Source organism: Ictidomys tridecemlineatus, chromosome 3 (assembly GCF_052094955.1).
Source record: "Ictidomys tridecemlineatus isolate mIctTri1 chromosome 3, mIctTri1.hap1, whole genome shotgun sequence".
NCBI classification, from domain to species: domain Eukaryota; kingdom Metazoa; phylum Chordata; class Mammalia; order Rodentia; family Sciuridae; genus Ictidomys; species Ictidomys tridecemlineatus.
In genome coordinates this window covers 39,063,966-39,089,199 of record NC_135479.1, presented here as the reverse complement: position 1 = coordinate 39,089,199, position 25,234 = coordinate 39,063,966, and the positions used below count along the sequence as shown (strand labels likewise).

At 47.3% G+C, this 25,234-nt stretch overlaps 1 protein-coding gene across 2 annotated transcripts in view; it reads right to left on the bottom strand.

Annotated features, from left to right (window-relative positions):
- Window positions 1-25,234, bottom strand: part of Asic2 (acid sensing ion channel subunit 2) — a 1,042,689-nt gene that overhangs the window by 247,769 nt on the left and 769,686 nt on the right. The window contains exon 1 of one of the 2 annotated variants that reach the window (XM_078042466.1): window positions 830-2,743. The exons of the other annotated variant lie outside the window; for it this stretch is intronic. Within the exon in view, the coding sequence (XP_077898592.1) occupies window positions 830-1,537 (708 nt within the window). The 5' untranslated portion in view covers window positions 1,538-2,743. Of the gene's footprint in view, window positions 1-829; window positions 2,744-25,234 lie in introns of those variants that run through there. 2 annotated transcript variants of the gene reach the window in all.

The following is a 25,234-nucleotide window of genomic DNA, read 5'->3' as shown; positions in this document are numbered from 1 at the left end:
GCGTTATCCAGACCACAGCATGGGGGAACCAGCACAGCAAATGGCTTACAAACCTTGAGCACAGCTTCTCCTGGCCCTGGCTGTATGCATGCACATCCCTGTCACTCTGCCTCCTCAACTGCAGGGCATGCCTCCAGACCAGAAGACCCACATTTACACAGCCTGGGAGAAGGAGTGCAAGTGTAAGGTTGGGCCCATCAAGACTGCAGCCCTCTTACAAATAAGCAAAAGGGTGCTGCTGCTTCCCACACCAAACTGGCTACAGCATTGGTGTTGGTTAATATTCTGGGAGTTTCCTCCTAGATTCTGAGTGTTTTGTTAAGTATGAAACCATAAGCGGCTTAGGATCCTAAGCTTGCTTAGGAACTCTTGTGTGATTCTCCTGATGGCCCATTTTTGAAGAGCTTCCGATTGGTTTTCCCAAAGACAACAAGTCCATATTTAAGACATCCCTACACCCCCAAACACAGCAGTGGTTGGAAAGTCCTGTGGACGGGGAGGTGAGGCTAGGGAGAAGGGGGACCAGTACCCACAGATCGGACCATAACTAGTACAGGGAGGAGTTTGAGGGCAGATACTGGAAGGAGAGGTGCCAGGGTAGAGGAGTTGTGACTGGGATGAGGTGACTCCTCCTACAGTTAAGTCAAGTTCCCACAACCTGGAGGGAAAGACTCAGGCGACACAAGAGTGGGCTGTACACTGGCTTCCTGCAGTGAGGACACCAAAAGGAGCCTGGTGTCCAGGCTCTCCGGAGTCCCACTAGCGGGCCTCAGGACCACCAGGAAGCAGGGCTTGGGGAGAGGGGCGTTTCGCGCGCAGGGCAACTCACGGAGGAGAAGTTGTGCGGGCCGCAGAGCTCGCCTCGGTACTTGCAGGAAAGCAGCATGTCCTCGAGCTGGTGGCCCAGGCGGTCCATGAAGGCGGCGCTGATGCCCTCGAAGTGGCGCGGCGGCAGGAAGAGGCGGAAGTCGGCCAGCTTGCGGAACCACTGGCGGCGCGGCTCGTCGCCCCTCAGCAGCTCGCTGACCAGCGGGCGCGCGGTGCGGTTGGGCAGCAGCAGCCCAAGCCAGTGACCGGCGTAGTAGAGGTCCCCCTTGGAGAGGCGCGGGAAGCGCAGCGGGTTGTTGTTGCACACAGTGACGGCGGGGAAGGGCAGCTGGCGACTCCACTCGCGGTGCACCCGCGTGTGTGACGGGAAGCTGAGCCAGTAGAGAAGGCGGTTCGAGGACCAGGACAGCAGCAAGCCGAGGGACGTACAGAAGGCCAGCACCCAGAGCGCCCGCCGCTGGAAAGAGCCCCCCGCCGCCGTGCGCCCGGCGCACATGTGCCGCAGCCCGTGCAGTTTAGCGCGGCTCAGAGACGGCCGCCCCCTGCGGGCGACCCCTGGCCCCTGCAGCGCCCGCTCGCTGCCCCTACCACCCCCGGGCTGCCCGGCCGCCGCCACCGCCGCGGGCGCCGGCTGCTCGCGGGCCATGCGGAAGCGTCCCGGGCCGGGGAGGGCGGCCGCGGGCAGCCCGGCTCCGCCGCTCCGGCTCATTCATTCAGCCCGCGGCTGGCGGCAGCGGCGGCCCCGGCCGGGCGGAGCCGCCATGGGAGTCCGCAGCAGCAGTGGAAGCAGGAGCAGCCGCGCGCAGCCCGCGCCAGGGAAGCGTGCGCCCGAAAGGAGCTCCGGTGGCGCGGCATGCCCGCCCGGCGCCGCCGCCTCCGCGGGCGCCCGCCCGGGACTGAGCGCCGCCTCGGCCCGCCGCCCCTGGCACTGGCCTCTCCCGAGCGCCTCCCAGGCTTTCCTGGCCCCTTGTCTTCCTGAAGGATGTCAGATACCGGGCACTACCTCTGGAGGGGCCCCACTGGGAACCGCCTCTCCTGTCCCTGGGCGCTGCTTCCGCCTCCACTCGTTCTGGACCTCGGGGGACCCTTCGCTGAGTCCCCCCTGCCCCACTTAACCCCAGCTTTTACGCTGGTCCTGGGAGAGGGGCCACTCGGCAACCATGCCTGATTTGGACATCCCCAAGGACCCCACTAGCCTGGCCCGTAGCCCAGCGGTGCTGGGACATGCGAGAGAAGGCGCCAAGGAACGAGCGCCCCCAGAGGCACACCGCAGCTCTCTGGCTGGGCGGGTGGGGTGGGTGTGTACTGGGGTGAGTGGTCGTCCAGCCGCTGTTTCCTCACTCCCTTTCCTCCAGGACCCTTCCTTCTCACTGTTGCAGGGCTGCGTTCGGCCGGAACCCGCGAAGGCTTCCCCAAGTCCTGCGCCCGAGCTCTGCGATGTGCCCGCCCTCGCCTGGGGCTGGGGGCTTCTTCTCAAGGAAGAGGCTTCTGCGGGAAGCTGCTCGCTGCTGAGTCCCTTCAAGGCTGCTGGCCAGGGGAAAGTGTCGCTTCTCCCCTTGACGCCACTCTCAGAGGTGCCTCCTGTCTCCAGAAAAGCCCAGCGTCGCTGTTCCCTGTCTCTTCTCTTCCCTGCCCCAGCGGCGCCGGGAACCAGGAACTGCGGAGCCCCGGCAACACCTCCCGGGAGTGACCTGGACTCCTTGGTCCGTGAGCCCTTCTCCTCTCAGACTCCAAGCTCGCGGTGGTGGTGGCTGAGCTCCTCTCCCGGTTGCCCGGCCCTGCTTGGGCCCCGGGCGAACTTGAGCAGCGGCCGCGCGACGCTGGCGCGGCTGGACTCCGAGCACCTGCTTCTCCGCTCGCTGGCCCCGCGGCTCCCGCGGGCGGGGTGCGGCGGTGGCGAGCGCGGTGCGCTCCTGGAGACGCGATGCTGACGCGCCCGGCTCCTCCTCACTGCATTTTAATTCCTGGCCACTGTGGCCGCTGCACACCGAGCGGGATGCCTCTTGCAGGAGTTGGCCGCGTGGGGGATGCACTGCACCGATGGGCCCTGAATGTGAGGGCTTGTAGAAGAGATATAGAGTAGCGTCAACGCGTATTTATGCGCAGCCTTGTGCAAATAAGTGTGAGATGAGCTGGAGAGAGAGTGGCTGTGCAGCTAGGGCTGTGGTATCATGCAGTGTGTGGGGGTAGGATGTGCGTTGTGTATGAGTGAAATGCCTATTTCTGTGAAACCATTGAATGTGAAAATCGTGTTTGCAGGCCATGTAGTGTGGCTGCTAGAGAGAGTGTGTGTATGTGTGTGTAGGATAGTCTACTATGGGATGCATGTACTGTGTGTGTTGTGTATGTGTGCATGCACTATGTGGTGGGTGTGAGTGAGTTTCACTTCTGGATGTGATGCCTAGTTGGTGTGTTCTGTGTATGCCCATGTGTTGGGAGACATGTAAAAGATTATGTATACTGTGGTGCAGGGAGTAGTTAGTTATTGGGCAGGTTGGCCTTGCTGGGTTAACCTGCCCCTTTGAGAAGTTCTCAGGAACTCTGCCTGGGCATCCTTGCCCCTCCTCTTGTCCTAACCTAGTCAGTAAACCACAAATCTCCCAGGAGCAAGGGCAGGGGGAGACTCCATCTCATCCTAGTGGCTGGGATCTTGGATCCCACTGGTTAACTGATAGTGGGGCTTAGGGGATTCCACTCACCCCTGGACACTTTTTGGATCTTTAATTTGGTCTTTTTAATATTCTGCTTTAACTTGTTTGTGACTGAATGAGGTGTGTAGTTTAATGCTGGCTTCATTTCACAGGTGAGATCAGGGAGGCCAAGTACCTGCCCACGGTCACTGGATTCAGCACCCAGGTTTCCTGGCACTTCCTAGTGTCCCAAAGAGCCCTATAGCTTTCATTCTCTGGGCCAGGACCTTGAGGGCAGGGCTGGGATCTTACTCCTGTGGCTGGCTGGCTGTGGAGAGTGCCTGGTAGGATCTTACTGACATTTCCTGTTAAGGACTCACTGAGGCTTGTAGAGACAGGTAACTTGTTGAGCCCCACTGCTCCCTGGGAGTTTCCCAGACATTTCCCAGAGATTCGATTTGACAAGTGAGACACCTAGGAGGGATTCTGAGTGGGAGAGCACTCTAGTGGAAGAAGGGCCAAAGTTTTGTCCTTTGGTGCAAGAGACTTGAGGAATGAAATATTTGGACACAGAGAAGATTTTCACTCACTTTATGATGATGAATTAGGAGTAGTTCAGCCAGATCTGTCAAATAGCCGCAGTTTTCCAAGCAGGAGGGCTGAAGTACTAGGGTGGGCTTCAGAGCCTCCCTCCCGGTGGCAACTCTGAATCCTGACTCTGCAGAAGAGGACTTCCAAGCCCCTCATCTCTCACTCACATACATCCACACAGTCACACGCATGAACAGACATGTATACACAGTGCATGTATACACAAACCACACTCCACACACATGCATGTATGCCTGCTACATATACTACACAAAATACACACACAATACACAATACATGACATGCCCACAAACATATGTGCATATTCCACTGTCTATGCCACTACATAGAAACACATTTACATTTATACAACCATGCATTACATATAACACATGCATACACAAGCCCACATGTACACACAATTCATATACACTCATACAAACACACATGCACTGTACACACCACACACACACACACACACACTACATATGATCACACACACCTGGGGGCCTTGCTCATTCTCCTGAGGAAGAAGTTACTAGTGCAGTTTTGGATTTGAATCCTTGAGGACATCTGTGCTGGCTGTGGCAAGAAGGGTCTGAGGCTGCCAACAGTGTGAGGGCTTCTGACGAAAGCTCATACTCCAGTGCCCCTAGCTGGGACTCAGAGTTCTAGCCCAGGTACGCCAGAGTGACCCATGCTCTGGCCAAGGTGGGGTGACTCTGGAGTGGCATGAAGCTCCATTTTATCAAAAGCATTTAAAACACACCACGTTTCTGACTTTCCTGGCAGCGTCCCCCTTGAGGTGTACGCATGCTACTTTGGATTTGATTGTCTTCTATGCCAGGGGTTTCCCTGTGAATTCTCCACATGAGCAGCTTGTTCAGGGTGGGGAGGATGATATACTGCTTAGACCCCAAGGGGTTTGGCACAGAAATCAGAGATGCAGGGTGGCTAGTGATCCCAACAAAGCCTCGTGGCTCTCTTCACGGCCCATCCTCTGTGCTGCCTGAAATGTCCCCGCTCCTCTCCCACCAATACTTGGACCAGCGCAGCATCCTGGTCTTTCTCAAACCTCAGCCCAAGCGCTGCCTCCCAGGCAACGATTTCCTCGATTCTCCCAGATCAACTTTGTTTGGATCTTTTCCCCTATGATCCTGGGACCCTTTGTATTGGTACTTCCATGAGAGTCCTTGTCACAGCACTTTGTCATCGTGTGCATCCAGGTCTTTCTTAAGGACCAGGAGCCCTTTGAGAATAGGGGCTACATCTCATTCTCATGCGGGTCCTTGTCTCCTAGCAGTGTTTGGGCACTGACAAGAAACACTGGCCAGGGGAAGAGAGAAATAGAAAGTTTCTTGAACAGGTACTCTATGCCAGGCATAGAAATGAGTGCATATTATTTCTCATTTCTCATTCCAACCCTGCAGAGGAAGGATTTTGACCATTTTTCTAGCTATTGTTGAACAAAGTACTTAGGGTGCAGGATATGAATCCAGTTGTAAGTCATTTCAAAGCCCAAGATTTCCCCTTTGCATCATGCCTCTTCCAACAGTACTTTAAGAAATAATAATAATATTAATAATATTATAACAAATGTAGGCCTTCCTAAGTGCTAGGGTTTGTTCTAAGCATTTTATATTGAAAAAACAAATGTCATAAATGTTCAAACTGCTTATTCCTCAAAAATATCGTAATAGATAAATACTAACGTTTTCTCTAAAGAAGAGAAATCCTTGCCACAGAGAGGTAAAGTAACTCCTGGAAGCCACACAGCTTCTCAGCAGGAGAGCAGGATTTGAATCCAGGCAGCCTGGCTCCCTCCCTCTGCGCTCAAACAATGGCTCATGTGAATTAGCTTTCACATCCTGGCCGAAGTCCCTGGCCAGAAAAAAATGAATTCACAAGGCAGCACAGAAGCTGACCTATGTAACCTCTCTTCCAAGAAACTGGAATTTAGCATTGTGATTTCTGAACAATGAGCTTTTAAGAAACATTTCCTTTGCTTGTTTATCTCTACAGCATGCGCTGCCCTGCACCTGGCACCAGGTATTCTGTGTGATGTGGGTGTGCAGTGGCAGAAAGATCTTCCAGGCAGCCAGGGCATATTCTGGGCTGTGACCGCTGCCACAGCTGATTAGCACTTTTCTCCCATAAAATGGGGGTTTGCAGGGAGGGGAAGATCAGATCAAGTTAATGTGGTTTTCTGTTTTAATAATGCAATTTTAGGAACTGGCACCTTTGTTGGCTTGATGAGGTTTTACTGAAGCCCTCAATGTTCCTGTTTATCCCCAGTGAGAACTGGACAGTATCTGAGGGGTCACTTAACCCTGCTCTCTGCCTGCTTCAGAAAGCCCTTCAGCACCTCCTCGCAGCAACCAGCATCTTGCCTTGTTTAACGCTCTTCCTTCCACCCAGTTGAAACCTCTCTCCTTATGCATTTCTCCCCTTCCTCCTACTTTATTTCTGGGGAGCCACACAAAATAAGCTTGGCGTCTCTTTTGTTACAGGAACTCTTCAGATACTTTGTAGACTCCAGGTCCTTCTGTGCTGATGGGGCTTCCAAAGTCTGTCTACCCAGCAAGGTCTGCAAGCCAGTCTTTTCTTCTCCAGGTTAAATGTCACCAGTTCCTAACAGTTGTTTCCCCTGTAAGTTCCACTCTTGGGAATGGGATCACACATGCCAACATCCTTAGACGGTGGTCCTTCATGCCGGCAGAGTGTGAGTCTATGGACCCAGCACTCTGGTCTGACCCTTCTAGTCTACTGGTCTTTTATTCTACTGCTCATAGGCTCTTAATTCTTGCCTTTGGGATTTCGTGGAGGCTTTGGGTGGCAAGATGGGTCAGTAGGACAGGTTCTAACCTTCCCTGCTTAGAAGGTTGTGTGCACTGTCCTTTGAGATCATGTTGCTAATAGTGATGACTCCTACCTGTGTGTGTGTGTGTGTGTGTGTGTGTGTGTGTGTGTGTGTGTGTGGTGTGTGTGTCTGTCTGTCTGTGTGTGTGTGTGTGTGTGGTGCTGCTGAGGATTGAACCCTGATCCTCATGCATGCCAGGCAAGCACTATACCATGGAGCCACATCCCCAGCCCCCAGTGAGCACTACTTTCAGTATTAGAGTTTATTAGTAATGAGAAGTCACGTTGGAGGTTCTCGTGCTGGTGGAAAGAGACCAGGGAGGACTCCTCACTCATCTCCCCACTCTCTTCCTGCCCCTCCCCCATGGAGCTCACTACAGTTGCTGCTAAACTTTCCTTCCTTCTCCCCTCCATGGTTTTCTTCACACTTGGCCTCTTCTGATTCTCTCTTCTTCTGTGCTTTCTTTCTTCTTCTCCTTCTCCTTCTCCTTCTTCTTTTGGTACCAGGGAGTGAACCCAGAGGTGCTTAACCACTGAGCTACATCCCCAGCCCTTTTTTGTGGTTTATTTTTAAGGCCTCACTAAGTCGTTGAGGCTGGCTTTGAACCCGTGATCCTCCTGCCTTAGCCCCTTGAATGGCTGGGATTACAGGTGTGCACCCCTGCATGAGGCTCTTCTGAGCTTTTTCTTACACTCATAGGATATATTCACATAGAGTTGCCCTTTCAGTCATCCTTATTTTACTTGATTTCAAGCTTGGAGACGCCACCCTTTTCTCACCAGCAAGTTGCAGGCTTCAGAGGTCAAACCATGGCCAGCAGAAGGGGGATTCCAGGATGAAAGGACCAGGGCTGGAAAAGAGCGATTGGCAGGCTTATGGGACATGGGGCTGGAAGTAGCTTGGCTGAAACACCTGGTCCCTGTTGAAGGAGAAGCCTGCAAAGCGGAAGCTGAATATAAAACCTAATTTAATTCCTCCATTCCAGGCCAGGAAGTCCAGGGCCAGAGAGAAAAGAAGTTTGCTATCCATCGCACTGATTGATCCTGATCAAGGCAGGACCAGCACTCCGGTCCTACTTCATTCTCTGCGCACCTTATGAAATTAGTATTTTTAAAACTTATCTAGAAATCTGTAACACATTCACACAGTTCAAAAAGACAAAGTAATTTCCAGTAAAAAGTCCACATACGCATCCCCAGCCACCCATTTTTTTTTCCTTCCTGAAGGCGAATGAAGTCATCCATTTCCTGTGTGATCTTTTAGAGAACGTTTATGAATATTCATATGTATATATAATCTTCACATGACTCCCATTTTTTACATACAATGTTGCATTCGGTAACTACCATTGACTAGAATAATTACAGTTCCTGTTCTCCAATATTTTTTTTTTCCCCTGTGATTTTATGGTTTCCTTCTTCTGGCACCTCATTCCAACTTCTGTTATCCTCCTCAACTTCTCATTTCACATTATCCTGCTCTCCCATCCAAAAAGGACAGTAGGTTCTTTGACAAGGTGGTACCCAGAGCTTGCCATTTTATTATTAGATTTTTTCCTTTAACCCTGTGCTAGATACGCTAATGGATAAAAGCTCTCATGTGGATAATCTCCAACAGCAGGTAATGCAAAGATATATCTGTTTGCTTCTGAGTTGCACAATATGCTGTATTTACATGAACCTAATTTTCTACTCATGTTTTCCTTTGGCTAATCATGACAGACACATGAATGCATTTACACACACACACACACACACACACACATACACACACACACACACACACATACACACACACACACACACATACACAACTAAGTGCCCTGAGCACAGAGCTCTTATTGGTCAAGGAAGGTGTCCAAACATGGATTGGCGGAGAAAGCTAGCTTGGGATTTAGATGTTTCTGAAATTAATATGCAGAGTGGCTGAAACATACCATGGAGAGAACCAGAAGTCACCAGGGCCCAACATGACCTTCACGATCATGCAGTTGGACTGAGAAGAGGCAACGGAGGTCCAGAGGTTAGTGGGTGTCACCTGGTTTCTGAGAAGTTGATCTAACAGTAATGATGATGATAAGGATATTAGGTAGCTGACATTGTCAGACCAGGTGTCAGGTACTGCGCTCAATGGATAAGAATTAACTCAGTTAATCCTCACAGAAACCTCTGAGGTATGTATCACCATTATAGTTCTTTTTTTTTTCTTTTTTTAAACAGGAGGAAACCGTATAAAAATTATCCAGTCAGTGGCTGGGATAAAAACCCAAGTAGTTTGGCTGTACAGTGCAAGGTCCTAATTAACTTGGTTGTAATTAGCTGAAAGTAATGTCTGTAGTGAACATTTATGGAGCACCCAAAGGATGTGGGCCTTGTCTTTGGCACTGAGAATACAGCATCTGCTCAGATGTCCCTGCGGTAGGTTTCCGTCTAGTGAGGGAAGAGAACAGTAAATTCTAATATTAAATTCTAATGAAATATTTACAGGTAGTTCTTATAAAAATTGATGAATGCTCTACCCAGCCATGAACTTAATGAGAGGGTCCCTATGAAGGGACCTCCCTAGATTGGTTTGAGAAACTTTGCCATATAATTTCTCTGTTTTTCCACTGGATTTTTCCATTTGTTCTCATTTTCTTACCCAAACTCTCTGAGCATTGACCTCTGTCCCAGTGGTCACCCTTTGAGTCAGGACAGAGGCAACACACCAGTGCCACCGAACAGTCCCCACATTGAGTATGGCGGATTCTCTTTGTCCACAACATCCACATTTACAAAGTCTTGCTCCTCCTCCTCCTGACATGGGTTTTTGAGTTCCCAGTGACGTCTTTTCAACCTGTGACTTTTAGCTTCTAAGTTCAGGCCACTTCGACATTTACTAGGTCTCCTCCCCCCAGCACCCCATGCCTAGCAGGACTTTATTCTGCATTTGAACTTAAATACCTGGGACTTGATTGTAACCTTGGCCGTGGCCATAAAGTTAGCAGAGAAATGGAGCCTCGCACACTTTTCTACCCAATTTGTTCCTCTATACACATAACAAAGCTCTCGTTAAAATAGTTAAGCATAATAACCCTCTCCAGCAGTAACCACCCACTCATATTATGAAAAGGCAGGCAGTGAAAATAGAATTTAATGAAATATAAAACCCCAGGTACAATTAGGCATTTTATTCACCATGGCTTGACTGTCCCCTCGCTCTTTTCCATCATGACAATCTTGCCCTGGCCCTCACCTCCGCCTTGGGGAGCACTAACTCACCGATCCCAAATCTGTCTTGCCGACAGGCCCTCTGCCTTGGCTCGGAGATTTAAGGCCAGTCAATTTGTCAAAAGTTCTTCTCAAGCTACTTTTTCCTCCTCGCCACAGCTTGCCCCTGTCTCAGGCATCAGAGTGCGTTTCCTCTTCTCGCTTAGAGAAGACCTGGCCAAGCCATTGCTCCAGGGATCTTTGCTCCTAGTTGATCTCCCTGTGCACCCAGGAAGAGCAGAAAGGGAGGGATTCAGTTGGTGTAGACCATGCGATTATCCAAACAGAAGAAAAGATGAGACGGGGAGGGCAGGAAAATAATGGAGTATCCACCAGAGTACCCCCTATTCTGTGCACCATGGAAGGATTCTGCACAGCAGCCCCTCAGGTGGCGAACAGCCCACCCCATTTTACGGATGATGCTGTAGGAAGTTTGTCTTATCCATTTTCTTCTCTGTCGCTCGATGCTGAAACCATGACAGCATGATCACGTAACTCAACCATTTACTGAGTGCTTAACCAGAGTCAGGCACAGAGTTAAGCCTCCTTTTCCAGGGGAAGGAAAGAAGGCCCAGAGAGGTGAAGTCACTTTGCCAGGGCCACACAGAGTGTTGGAAAAGCACAAACCCAGGACTTAAGAGAAAAGATGAAGTGAGTGGCAAGATAATTCTGAGTTTCATAGAAATTCCTAGGGGAGGGGCAGTTGGAGGAACCGGAAGCAGATTTGCTGGGGCCACATCTTGGGCTCTGGGGTTCTGCGATGGATGTAGAGCTACACTCTTCCTAGTGTTGGTGTGAGGCTGTTGGTGTAGATAAATCCATGTTGGGAGGGGTTTAGGGAGGCCCCCAAGGTTCCAGGCTGATGTTAGTAAGCTAGAAAAGGCCAGATAAGATATTCTGTCTCTGGACGTGAAAGTGACATTGCTCACCAAGAGCCACTATGTGGCCCCTAGGTAGGGACTCATCTTTGTAAACCAAGGGGTTCCAAGCCAGCTTCCTTTGTCTCCTGCTCTCCCTCCCTCCTTTCCTGTCTTCCTCCCTCCTCCCCTCCCTCCTCCCCTCCCTCCCTGGCTCAGCCTTGCTCTCCTTTCTAATCAATATTTCCTTAGCCCGACAGTGCTTAAGTTTCCCCACTCAATATTTCTCGGCAGCCTACAGCACTAACACATAACATTAGATTCAAAACAGTTTTCTGAAATTTCTTGGAGTTCTGAAGGCAAGTTCATAAACTTGGTGAGTCACAAGAGCCACGAAGCAGCTCGTGCCCTTCAAACTGGCAATTCCACACACCCTGCAAGATTCCCTGAGGAAATAACCCAAAAGTAAAGAGAAACTGCCCAGGGTGTTCACAGTGGGGCGTTTTGTTGTAGTTCACGTGCACAACAACAGGGAGAGAGTCAGACAAATGAGATGGTGGTGCTCTGTCATGAGAAAACTGTGCCATTGTTGCAAAACAACACTATGAGGGGGCTGGGGTTGTGGCTTAGCGGTAGAGCACTCGCTTAGCACATCTGAGGCGCTGGGTTCCATCCTCAGCACCACATAAAAATAAATAAATAAAATAAAGGCATTGTGTCCAGCCAGAGCTTAAAAAAAAAAAAATGATAGGATGCCAGTGTTTTGCTTTGGATAGAAAAGTACTGAGTAAGAAAGATCTGAGTCCAAAAAGTACACAACCCCTGACCACAGCTTCAGAGAGACATTGCTTCAAACATGAACATTGGTCAGAAAGAGATTCTTTTGGTAAAGTTATGTGAATTTCATGCAAACAAACAAAAAAGCCCAAGCAAGGCTACCAGCACCAAGCTTGGGAAGGTTAACTTCAGCCAGAACGGGGTCCCTGTCTCTGTAAAGAGACACCATGGAACTTTGGGGCATCAGCACCTCTGACCATCTTCCCAGTCCTGCACTGCCCAACAACCAGAGGAAGCAAGCCGGTCAACCTGACCCATGTGTGTTCCAGCATGTTCCCTTCTGGCTTCTAACTTCTAGGTGTCCCTTTATCATCAGGCTGCACCAGCACTGCCACCTGCCTCAATCTACTCAAATCCCAGGGAGTCCCTGTAACCACAGAGTGACCCACAACCAAGACCAACTCAGAACTCTTCCCAACAAGGGAGAGGTATTTGGGTGAGGGTGAGTTCTGAGGTCCTGGTTTTCTTGACCTTTCTGCTTACTGTGTCTCTGTCCTCTGTTCCCACTCTCTGCCTGGAGACCTTAGTGACTTGTGAATGAATCTTGGCTGGGTGACCTGATTTTGAGCCCTTGACCCTGGCTGGACTTCAACCAACAGGGAGGGCCTGAGCCTTTTTCCCTGACTACAACTACCCTTCCATCTTGAACTCTGGTTTGAATTTCTCTGTGGCCTTAATTTGCATAATATTCTTCTTTCCTGCTTCGAGGCAGTGCAAGGAGATGTCGAAAAGAAGCTCCAGAGCAGTCGAGATGTACATCACGAAATCCATAATAATTAACAATAGCTTTGATTCACAGAGGACAGCGTTGTGGCAGGCCTGGTGCTGGGAACTTTGCACAAATTATCTCAAGCCCCACAGTAACACTAATGAAGCTGCTGTTATTATTTCTGTTTCCATCCAGGAGGAGTCTGAGCTGGAGAGATAGAAAGTGATTTATTAAGGTCAAACTCAGGTTTCCCTGATGTCAAATCCTCCCCCCAACCCTCGCATCACATGACACTGAAGCTACCACCGTGTGGCAGACCCTTGTCTATTCCTGGAGCCTACTTACTCTTGCTTTATGTACAACCCTGATAACACGCTTGGTTATTTGCTTTTCGGTAACTCAGTCGACTAGGAATAATATGAATTACGAAAAGGAAAAAGTAGGCTTAAGATTCAAGAGGACTGATAGTGTGCAGGGACCGCCAAAGCCTGACTACAAAGGAGAGGGAAAAACCACTACAGAAACAGATAAAAGGACTAAAAAAAAAAAAAAAAAAAAAAAATGGATGCCATTAAACATTATGGCAAACTCTACACCTTCAAATAATCCTGAGTCTTTTAGCACAGAACAATAGCTGGAACTCACAAGGACGACCTTGAGCCATTAAGATTATATTTCGTTCTCTCTAATCCACACATGGAGGTAGGAGAGGATGGGATGTATTTCAGAAGGAGTTTTCATTGGAGGGTTCCATTAAAAAGAAAAAAAAAAGTTGTGCTTAAAGGAAGACATAAATCCTTAACACTTGGAAACCTCGGCTCCTCCGAAAAGTGACATTTTTTCCAAGGGGGAAGGTCTAAATAACAAAGGTTTCTCTGTCTCATTGTTCCATTGTTTCAGCCATCAGGGTGGATTTAAGTTTCCCTATGGTCATATTTTTTAATGTTTTTATTAGTGCAGTCTATTTTCAGATAATTGTGGGGTTCATTTCGACATATTCATGAATGCATATAACATAATTTGCTCCATTCCAGTCCCCAGTACTACCTCCCTCCTCCTCCTCCCTCCCCCAACCCCCTGCCTCGACTCTGTCTTCTTTCTATTAATTTTTAAAAATTGGTGCATTGTAGTTATACTTGTAAGTGGAATTCATTGTGGTACAGTCGTACATGCACGTAGCATAATTTGATCACTTTCATTCCACGGTTCCTCTCTTTCCCATCCCTCCCCCTCCCCCTCGGCCCCCTTCCTCTATCTACAGTCATTATTTTTGATGGCTAAGCAGTTATTCAATTCCTGGCTTAAAAATCCAGAATGCTCACATCGTTGTCAGTTGGGTTATGCTTTGAACACAGTCGCTGTAAAATAGGGAGTTTTGTGACATTTAAATGCTTCTATCTCTTTTCTGTTTCTTAAACTCAAAACAATGAAAGACCAGTTTTACCACATTTTTTTTTCCCCTGCCGGAAGAAACAATAAAGGAGAAATGGAATTCTATTTGAAAAATCAGTTCTACCTTTCCTAACTGTATCAGAGACATTTGGGGGTTTTATTCTGTCGGACTTGGAAGTCTTGTTGCAGCAAGTGATAGCAGGCTTCTGACTTATGGAGGTTGTCAGAGATCAGAAGGTCTCAGTAAACAGCTTATCTGTGACCTCCTGGACTCAGACTTCCCTGACAGATTTTTTTTTTCCTTTTGCGTACCCACATGTTGATTGATAGAGTGAAATGTCTGCACTGCTTTGGGAAGTATTGACAAAAACAGTCTTTTACATTTGGAACTGGAATTTTACCTAGGGGAGGAGGTATTTTGCTCATGAATTCTAAGTTCCTTTTTTTTTATCTAGAAGCCTTGGAATTAGCCTCAGCTAAGCCCTCACCGGCCACCATTCGGGTCGATGCTACCTCCTAAATCACTCTCGGCACAGGCCTGAGATGAGTTCTCATGGCCGCCTCCTGGGTCCTTTGGTCTACAGCTTATCTCTTACCCTGCTGTTACAGTCCCTCATGGGTTCCTTGCCTTAGATTTCCCGTCTCTTGGGCCCCAATCTCTCTGTGGCATTCCAGGGATGTTGATGCCATTGCTTTGCTTGAGACCCTTTGATGGCTCTTCACTGCTTGCTGCATATCACTATGGTCTGCACATTGTGTCACACAACGGGAGACAGGGAGTAAAGATGTCAATACTCACAGCTTTGGGGATGGCAAGGTAGGCTTGGGACAGCAGGAGCTGCAGGGACTGTAAAGATCTGCGCCTTGCCATTTGCCCCAATGTGCTGTGTGTGCATATATATATATCTACATTTACTTGAAAAAATTCCAGAAGTTTCTATAAAAGTCTATCTTATAAGGAAGGCCCTGCCGGCTCTTGTTCCATCTTCCCCACTGACCTCTTGGGCAACTTCCAACCCCACAAACCCTTCCTCCAGCTATGGAAGCCTCTTGTTTTCCCAGCTTAAATACACATCACGTGTTTTTCAACTTCTTGACTTTGAACTTGAGGCCCAGATGGGATCCTCTTTCTTTTTAGCTCAGTAAACTTCCACTCATTTTTTTTTTTTGAGACCCCGCTCAACATGCCCCTCTTGAAATCTCTCCCTTGTTTCTGCAAACAGGATTAATCATTTCCTTTACTTGGCTCCAACACGAGCCAGCCGGAGGAACTGGAGAAGGTTATTGAAACTCTCTGATTCTTAATTTCCTCACTTGAAAAATGGAGATAATAATACCTGCCTTGCAGGGTTAGCATAAAGATTAAATAAAACAACATATGTAACACATTAAGCATGGAGCTTGGCATACGGTAAGCACTCAGTAAATATTTGTTGAATAATAAATGGGGGTCGTTATTAACTATCAAACTTTTGCCAGTGCACTTCTCCTGTAACTGTGCAATGGTTGTGAAATCCTCTTTTGTTGAAGATTTTTCCCACTTAGCTCAGCCCAACAGGTTCTGCTCTGCTGGGCTTCCAGATCCACAAAGGAGATGCCCTTGAGTATACTAAATCCACGAAGGAGATGTCCACTTGTGTATACTAAACACCTTGAATGGTGCCTGGAATTTAGTGGACCTTCTTATTTGCTGATATTTGCTTTCCTCATTTGGCTCTTGTGAGGGTCCAATATAATGTATGTGATATTTAAAAAAAAAATGTGCATTTTACAAATACCTTGTGAACCTATGCATTGCCCCTTCATTTAAGCTTTTGGTCTCAAGGCAGATGCATGGGATGAGCTGCCAATACACAACCCTGCTTGTGGACTCGTGTTCCCTGATGTAACAGTGTGAGGCCCACAGAGAATACTACTCCTGTTATTTGATAGACAGGGGTAACCAAGGCAGGCATTCCAATTTGTATCATGATCTTCTGATGTAGGTGTCTGAGTCATTTCTCCATCGTTTGTTTCTAGTACACATAGTTTGGGATATTTTGAAAACTGAGTCCAGTTACCCTCCATCTCTATACCAGGGTGTGACCATCATGTCAAAGAAGGAGAATTCATCTTGGGATAGGCAGGTGAGGGAGACTCTTGGGTGAATTTCATTTTAGATGAGAGGTAGGGTCATCTTAGAGATCAACTTGTCCCATCTCATATAGACAAGGAAATTGAAGCCCAGAGACACTCAGCATCTTGTCCAGGGGCATTCATCCAGCTCCAGAACTCCTTATTTAGCATTCCTCCCTCCTGATAAACTACAGAATCTGTACCACAGAGGAGCAAAAGGCCTTCCAGCAGAGGAAATGACAACACCCGAGAAATATCAGCTGCATGTGATCTATGGAGAGCTCCATTCATGCGTGTTTGGCAGTCCAGGCCTGTGCACATGAAGGCGAGTGAACATAGACATGTATGAAGGTGGCTCAAGGCCAGGTTGGTGCGTGTTTGTGCATGTGCATGCAAATGTGTGAGCGTGTGCACATGAGTGTGCACGTGTGTATATGTTTGTGCGTGCATGAGCACAAGTGCTCGCGCTTTATTATTTAGAAAATTGAGAGGGTTTCTTTATTTTGTTTCATCTGTAGGAAGTCTGGCTGGGGGAATATAAGGATGAGGAAGCTTTTAGAAAATTAGTTCTCAATAGGTAGCCGAATGGATTGGAGAAGGTGAGAAAAAGAGGAGGCAGGAGACAATACAGTTTCCTCAGCTTGAATTGATGAAGGCCTGAGCACGGTGGCAACTGTGGGCCTGGAAAGGAAGGGGGGGGATATGTGAGAGCCACAGGGAAGCTGCTTAGTGAGGTGGTAGGAAAGGTGAATCAGGGGGTGGGGTGAAACACAGGCAGGCAAACCAGATGGATGCACACACCCCTTAAGATGCTAAGGAGGCCAAAAAGACAAGGAGCCTCATTTAAGTAAACAAGTTTCAACTTGAATAAGGGGGATTTCCTGCCTGGGAGAGAGCATGAAGCTAATTAAGGAGAGTGACTCACTGGCCTCCAGATTATTATTTAAGAAATCTCTAAATGTATGTGTTTTATCATTGAGATAATATTGACTCAAACCAGGCAGGGTTCCTTTTAGCCATGTGATGTCTACCTCTTCTCCTGTCCTTGAGAGGAAGCTGACCTTCCCCAAGGTTTGAGGCCCAGGTTCTGTGCAGGGGGGTTGCTTTATCCTACCTCCAGGACTTCCTGCTTTGTGTTTCTCCATCTTCCTTCTTTAAAACAAACAAACAAACAACAACAACAAAACACACCTGGGAATGAACCTAGGGACATTCTATCACTGAGCTGCATCCCCAGCCTTTTTATTTTTTATTTTGACACAGGGTTTTCCTAAGTTGCCCAGGCTAGCCTTGAACTTGTGACCCTTCTGCCTCAACCTCCCCAGTAGCTGGGATCACAGGTGTGCCTCATCACACCACTGGATGCTCCTGTCTCTTTCTTCTACGTCTTCTCTCATCTTAAGCAAGTCATCTGGAGTTGATCTAGAAATTTCCTTCCTTTCTGATTCCTAAACCTCTGGGTCAGCTTATTTCAGCACCTCTCCTGGTATTGTTAGTAGCAGCCCAGCGAGAAATCAAGCTCTAGTTACAGAGAGACTTGCTGAATGGCTGGCATATTGCAGATACTCAGTGGCTTTGTGTTGTTGTTGAATGAATGAACAAGTGAGTGGTGAATGATAAAAGAAAGGAAAGCGGGGAGGCAGAAGAAATAAAGGGAACGATTTTATTTATTTGAATAATAGATGTAACCTAGATGATGCCAAAATAATTGAGTCGGTTTATTTCGGGTCAAAGCAGTACCACTGGCATAGCAACAACATTACGGATCACTTACATAATGTAGGTAAGGAGCATGTTTAGTGGGAAAAAAAGATTGAATGGGTAGCTTCGCTGCACTAGTCGACCCATTCAGTGATAACGATCCCATCTCCTTTGTCAAGCTGATATGGCCTGAGTTGACTGGTAGAAGTCTGGCATCGAGGGACCCGTGATCTATATAAAGATTTCCCAGTTTTGGGGCAGGTAAATTCTGACCACATTGCAGTCGTGGATAATGATGTGGCAACTGGCTGATTCTGGGTGATGGATTTGCTTTCTTCTGTTCCCAACCTCTCGGGCCTTTTCTCTGTTCTTTCCTCTGCCCCTGCCTCCTTCCTCTCCTTTCCTGCCTCTTCCTCCTCTCTTCCTCCTCCTTGTCCTTGTCTGACTGTTCAGATACTGACTATTGAAACTCCTGGGAGGACATGGTGGTTGGTCTTTGCAGACACGTTCTCTTTTGTCTCCCTAAACCCCGTGGAAATGATAGTAAAGAAAGAAAAAAAAAAGGATCATGTTAAAGACAAAGGGGAAACATCAGTGGATTCCATATTTTAGTCCATGTTTGAAAAGCAGGACATAAGTGGTTGAAGACAGTAGTCACCAGCTGGCAAGCCTGCAGGGGGCGGGTCCCATCAAAAGGGAGATGGAGCTGCTTCACCCAGCTGAATCCCTCTATTGAGGCGATTCTGGGCTGTTGAGCATCATGTGTCCCAAACTGGATTCACCATCCTCCCCTTCTCCTCTACTGTCACTAGAGGAGAAGTAGAGTATTAATATCAGGACAATATACTGTACTCTAATAGCATAGTGTAATACTATAGTAAAATTATCTGTCATGAGTGTCCCTGTCCTCCTCTGTCCCCCCACCCCCAGTGTGTCCTCTTCTCTTGTGGCCCTTATCCCAAAGGATGGCAACATCATTCACCAAAAACTGAAGTCCATCCCTCCCTGTCCATCCCTAAGGAACCATGGTGGGGACTTCTGATGTAGCACAAGTCATTTCACAAGGACAATGTGCGCTTCTGTATCTGTACTTCCACTGGACCGTGAGATCTTAGAGACTATTTAATTCTTGGTAGTAACCATAATGCCCAGCACATGGTAGACATTCAATAAAGATTGGGTGGGAACTTTCTGGTCTCTGGAGAGTATTTTTGCATCACTTCTCTCTGCCCCATGGAGTCAAGCAAGATGATGCTCATCCATCAAAAGTGCTTTCAAAATTGAGCAAGAGGACAATTTTACTATAGTATTACACTATGCTATTAGAATACAGTATATTGCCCTGATGTTAATACTCTATATTATTGTAACACTGTTGTTGGTTTGTCCATGATGCCAGGATGTTTTGATGTCCCTGTGATGTCTCTTAGTCCTTTTTCTGTCCATTGGCATGCCCAGTCTGTGGGAGTTAGAGTTGACATTTGTGCTTGGGGGTTGGGGGCTAAGTGGCAGTTAGAATACCATCTATCCTGGTGTCAAGGATCTCTGGGTTCGTGTCCTAACTCAGCCGCTAACTTCTGAAAACCTCTTTCCCTCCTTGAGAATAGTTCTCTGGTCTTGTAGATGATGTGGTGGAACTGGATAACCTCCAGGATTGGTAGACACCTGAGCTGATTATTCACCTCAAACTACAGCAGCCACAGTCTTGTCTTCAGAGAGTTCTAGAGTGCCAACATAGCCTCCTTAATTCAGACAAGGAGTGAGCATCAACAGGCACGGGGGTTAGGTACTGTGGTGCCTATCTGAGGGAACAGCCTGGACTTTGATTCTCAGGCTCAGAACCTATGTAAAAAATGCCTCTGAAGAAGTTGGATCCTGGCTGTGCGTGGGTTTGATCCTTACCTTGTATCCTCTGCTGTTCTCTCTTTTCATGTTTTTCTAGAAGAGAGAAATTACTTAAATAGAGTCCAGGGATAGCATCTTCTCTGGGAACATACACCTGCTGATTTCAGTGATGTTTGCTGTAGGTGAGATTGCTTGGGGGCTGGGAGGAAAAGAATTCCCTTTCCCCTTTAGGTATGAAAAAGGAAGGTGGGGCACTTTTGTTCTAGCATCACTAACCTGGTTCAAGGGCTGGAGCTTTCTTAGGGAATCACGGAGTCTGATTCTGCAGCCTCCAGTCAGAGAGGCAGACTTAGGAAAACACAGACCTGTCGGAACTCCCTCTGGGCTCCAACAATTTGTGAGGAGTGTCACAAAGGCCGGACTCTCTGCACGTCTCTGGCTCCATCCCAGTCTGGGGAGAGGAAGAGGAGGAAGGCAGGGCTCCCTTTGTCGAATAACTCTTACGTGCAAGGTAACAGGCTGCTTTGCATCTCTCCTGATCTTTCCAGTCATGCTTCTAGGTCTCTAGGTATGATTAGCCCATGGCATAAATAGAGGAAATATAGAAAGTTGAATTAAGTTGCTGGATGTTCCAGGTTAAACCTGGGATTTGAACCCAGGTCTGTCTGACTTAAAGACAGTGATTTTTTTTTTTTTTTTTTTTTTTTTTTTTTTTTTTTTTTTAGTACCAGGGATTGAACCCAGGGGTGCTTAACCACTGAGCCACATCCCCAGCCCTATTTTGTATTTTATTTAGAGACAGGGTCTTCCTGAGTTGCTTAGGGCCTTGCTATGTTGCTGAGACTGGCTTTGAACTTGCCATCCTCCTGCCCCAGCCTCCAGAGCCACTGGGATTACAGGTATGCGCCGCAGGGGACTAGCAAGACAGTGCTCTTTCTGTTAAGGGCACATGGGGCAATGTCTTACCACACACACATTCTGGATGCTCCTAGCAAGTGTGTGTGTGTGTGTGTGTGTGTGTGTGTGTGTGTGTGTGTGTTTGTGTGTGGCAGTGGTAATAGGATGGGGAAATGCAGGGCTGCTCAGTCTCCCCTGAACATACATTTATCGCACAGGCAGGAAACTTCTAATTTCTCATGTCCCTGTTTGCCCTACTAGGGGAAGAACATCAAGGAATTTGGGAGATGGAGACAGAATTTCTTCTCACTCATGCTTGCAGAATTCAACCCTATTAACATCCTGGGGAGTGTAGGGTGGCAGGTAGCCCTGGGTGCAGGAAGAAAGCTGAAGATTTTCTTTTGAACCCAGAAAGGACATGCTTTCCTATCATTAGCCACATCTCTGAGTCTCTTTTCATCCCACTTCTTATTCTATATATTTTCTTTGGAGCATCTTCTGTTTTTCCCTGGTTTTAACTTTCATGGATAAAGTAATGACTCCCAAACCTACAATTTCTGCCAAATCTCCCTTCTGAGTGTAGGCCTGCCTATGTGACTCTTTCTGTATGCTCCACTGAATGCTTGACAGGAATCTGAACCTCAGCCTGGCAGCATAGGTCCCCTCATCTTTTTCTCCCCAGCACCCTCCTTTAAGTGTGTCACCTTACCAGTCTGTTCCATCAGTCATCAATCTGCCCACCTAAGAAACCCAGGTGTCATCTGGCCTTCTTCCTCTGCCTACCCCCAGATATTGTTGCTCCCAACTCTGCATCTCCCAAATCCATTCTCCTTTCTCTCCTTGTCTCCATGCACTGATTCTGTCAAGACCATCGGTATCTGGAATATTGCCATCGTCTCCATCTCCACTCCTATTTGCCCATTCTCCATGCTGCTTCCAAATTGAATCACTTGGCTCCGCCTTGTTCAGAGCCTGTAGGGCTCCCCTTGCCTTTGAGATCACTGTCAAGCACACAAGGACCTAATTTGAATATCAACGCTATAACCTATTCCACATGAACGAGCCATGCAATCCCCCCAACTCTGTCTCCTTATGTGGAGTTAATGGTGCGGAGATTTAAACTTCTTTTGTGAACATTGAATCAAATGAAAGTGGCAAAAGTTATTAAAAACCAGTACCTGGTGTGTGATAAACAACTGTTACTCATTCTTAAATGGCAGAACCCAATAGTTATTGAGACATCACTTGGTGTGACACAAGAAGTGTCGTGATGTGCAACCTTCTACTTAATGAGAATTCTATTGTATAATGGACCTCAATTTAGGAAATGATTTTTTTTTCTGAGTATATTGTGCTTTTCCCAGTGCATTGTAGAGAAGCATCATGGAACCCTCTTATGGAACCAATATGGCAGACCTCACCTAGCCATCCTATGAATAGAAGAGCAGCAGATAGCAAGGGCGGCACATACTTAAGATTTTGGAGAGAAGTAAATAGATCCATAGCGATCACTGAGAAAGACTCAGTGGAAAATGGATATGTGGAGGCAAAAACTCAGGGTTTCTATCATTGGTAGACAAAGACCTAGGGTGGAAAGTGAATCTCTCAACACGAGCAGGGTGGGTTAGGAGCAGCCCTCATACTCAATGAAGCATCCTGACATCATTCAAAATGTCCCCTTAACCATGGTGGCTAAGAGCTATTCTTGGCAGTTATCACTTATTCTATCAACCGGTATCCTAAGCCATTGTATGGCTTATTGTCAACAATTATGCCAATGAAGGTGTATCTTTTTCATTACAAGAGTGTGGACTTTGTCATTTTCTACCCATTTCTGTATTTCCTTTACCAAAGGCAGAGATGAAAACCCTTCGAGTTACTATGGCACACAGATATCTGGTGCTGGGAGAGATGCTACGCGACATTTGTTAAGAAATCCCTTGTCTGTGAAGCTGATTGACTCTCAGTTCTCATCTCTTCTGTCTTGTGCTTGCCCATTATATATGCTGTTTGAAGTATTCCAATTGTTTCCTGGCTGCATCGAGGAAGAAAGAGACTCTTTTCTACCTGGACTAAGAATAAGCAGAGCGAGAAAAGGCCATCCTGCGAAGCCACAGGGGTAGGGACAGACAGGGCTGCTGCCCAGAAGTCTCCCCTGAGGGATTGATGGTGCACTTGGGCTAGTTAAACAGGGGGTAGTTCAGGCAAGGAGAAGACGGGGATAGTGGTCATGGGTGGTGACACCTTCCTTCTAGAGCTCTCTCACAGATGGCGTGCTGTTCTTTGTGGATCTCGAGATGTTGTTTTATCTGGGTTATGTGGGGGTGGCCATAGGGTCTGGAGCTAGAGAGAGATGGGTTGCCTCTGTGGCTTCACCCTTTGAGAGCTGTCAGGTTCTTACCACTCAGACCCTGAGTTTTCTCATTGGAACTCTGAGGAAGGGCTGCCAGGAGGATTCGATTAGAGAGAGCTGGCCTAGGGAGCTCTCAGCCCTGTTCTGGACACAGTAATGTCAATCTCTCTCTCTCTCTCTCCTTCTTTTCTCTTCCCTTTCATCCCAGCCCATGAGGAGGGGACTCTCTGAATACCCTTAGCTAAGTTTGCTGAGATCTCCTAGGGACACAAATTTCTTCTCGGCTGAGTATTGCGTTTTCAGGGAAGGTGGACATTCTGAGAGGTGGATTTCAGCACAAGAACCCACCATTCTGCCCCCAGGTGGACAGGGAGGAAGTGAGATTGCCAACACTGTGCAGAAGCATTTCTAGCACTTCAGCTCTGAAACATTCTCACTGAAATCTGTTCTGGAGAGAGCTGGAAAGGCAGGGGTTTATTATGCAACATGGATTTGATGTTAGGATTTTCACATTGAGTTTTCATTACCAGTCTTCATAAAAAAAGCAGAAGAGCTATGTGGAAAAGGTTGAATTTTTTTTTTTTTTTTTACAACCATAGACAAGTCAGGGGGTCTGACACATTCTTCACTCTGTGGTTCTTAAGAACAAAGATAAATGGAAAAGAAAGATTCTATTTTTATGCTTTGAAAGCACTTGCTTTCCATCAGAAAAAAAAATAGCCAGTAAGGATGTTTAGTCTTGCCAATAAAGCATGGACCAATCTCTTCGTCTTCTTTCCCCCCTTTTAAAAATTTAATTGGGGAGTTGACAGGGTAGAGAGATAGGAGGTTGCATGAGACAATAAACTCGCCCCATCACAAAGCGAGTAAGAAAATTGGAGCTCCTGCAGTCGAGGGAAAGCAAGCTAACTTTGGGACCAGAGGAATCTCAGTTCAAATCTCATCTCCACTCCTTACCACCTGTGTGACTCTGGACAAGTCATTTAAGGGCTCTGAGCTTTGGTTTTCTCATCTGTACAATGGGGTGGGTAACATAAGAACCTAGCATGGTAGAGCAATTCAGTGTGATCAGGCACATAACATCAAAACCAAGCATCAGGTACCTCAAAGGTACAAATGCATGATTGAAAGAATACCTGGGACACGTGGAAAATGTACCAAGAACAATGCTGCTATCTAAGAGCGCCTCTCAATTAGAACGCACCCAGGAATGAGAAGCCTCGTGCCTGCCCACTGTTGCAATTATTCTGAGATTTGCTCAGAAAAAAATGATGGAAAAAAGAACTAGGTAAGGAGAAAGTACATTTTGTATTGTTATTCTTAAACATCCTCTATTTATATATCAAAAAGCTTTGAGTTATCTATATCTCTATCTATACGGATACAACAAAATGAGAGACTTAAAAAATCTGTAAAGGGTTAGGAGAGCATATATTTATTGTAATTACTTGGATGAAGGTGGTTACTGAGTTTAAAGACAGAATTTGGAGCTTCCTGGTAAACAAGCCAAGAGCGGGAAATATGCAAAATAATTCTGCTCATCTGAGAGCACATAATTCTACTGTTTAAGGAAAAGAAATGTTTCCTGAGCATTCCATTTCCAAAGGAATTTATCACAAACCACTAAGGAATTTATGACATTGCATCTAATGACCCCATTCACAACTGCATACATGTCTTCCACTTGCCCATTAGTGTGTTGGCCCATGATGAAGGAAACCAAGGACTTTGACACCAATTAGACATGCGCTTGAATTCCGGTTGGGCAAACTGTGTGACCTTATGAGTCAACTCACCCTCACTGAGCAGCCCCTTTCCTCCCTCCTCTGCAAGATGGAGCTCATAATTCCCCTACCCCACCCTGTGGTATCATCCTGAGCAACGAGGGAGTGGAAAGGCAGAACCATCCATCTTGGATACTGGTACCAAGGAGCACATTAATAAGTTGGACCAACTTCTTTCCTCCTTCCATGATGAGCAGGTAATTTCATGTGGGATTTCCTGGGAGTGTCTCAGCTAATGAGATGATTCATTTTCAAGCCTTCCTGCATTGAGTTTCATTCTCTCTTCTCCTCCGAGGGCACCAAAGGGACTTCTAGAATATAGACAAGGACGTGTCCATCCCCCACTTAACAGTCCCCAGTGGATCTCAACTGTCTTCAAACTAAAGTGGCATTCCTTGGCTGGGCATTCTGAGCTCCTCACCCTGGAACTTCTGCTATACTGAGCCACTGCTGTCCAACAGGTACTTCCAAGTCTTTAAATCATTGATCTCTCCCTGGATACATAATGGCGTGGCACAGTGTTTCCCCTCTGCCTAGAACTTCCCTTCCCTCACCTTCCATGTCAGCTGGGCACATGAGCTCATTCA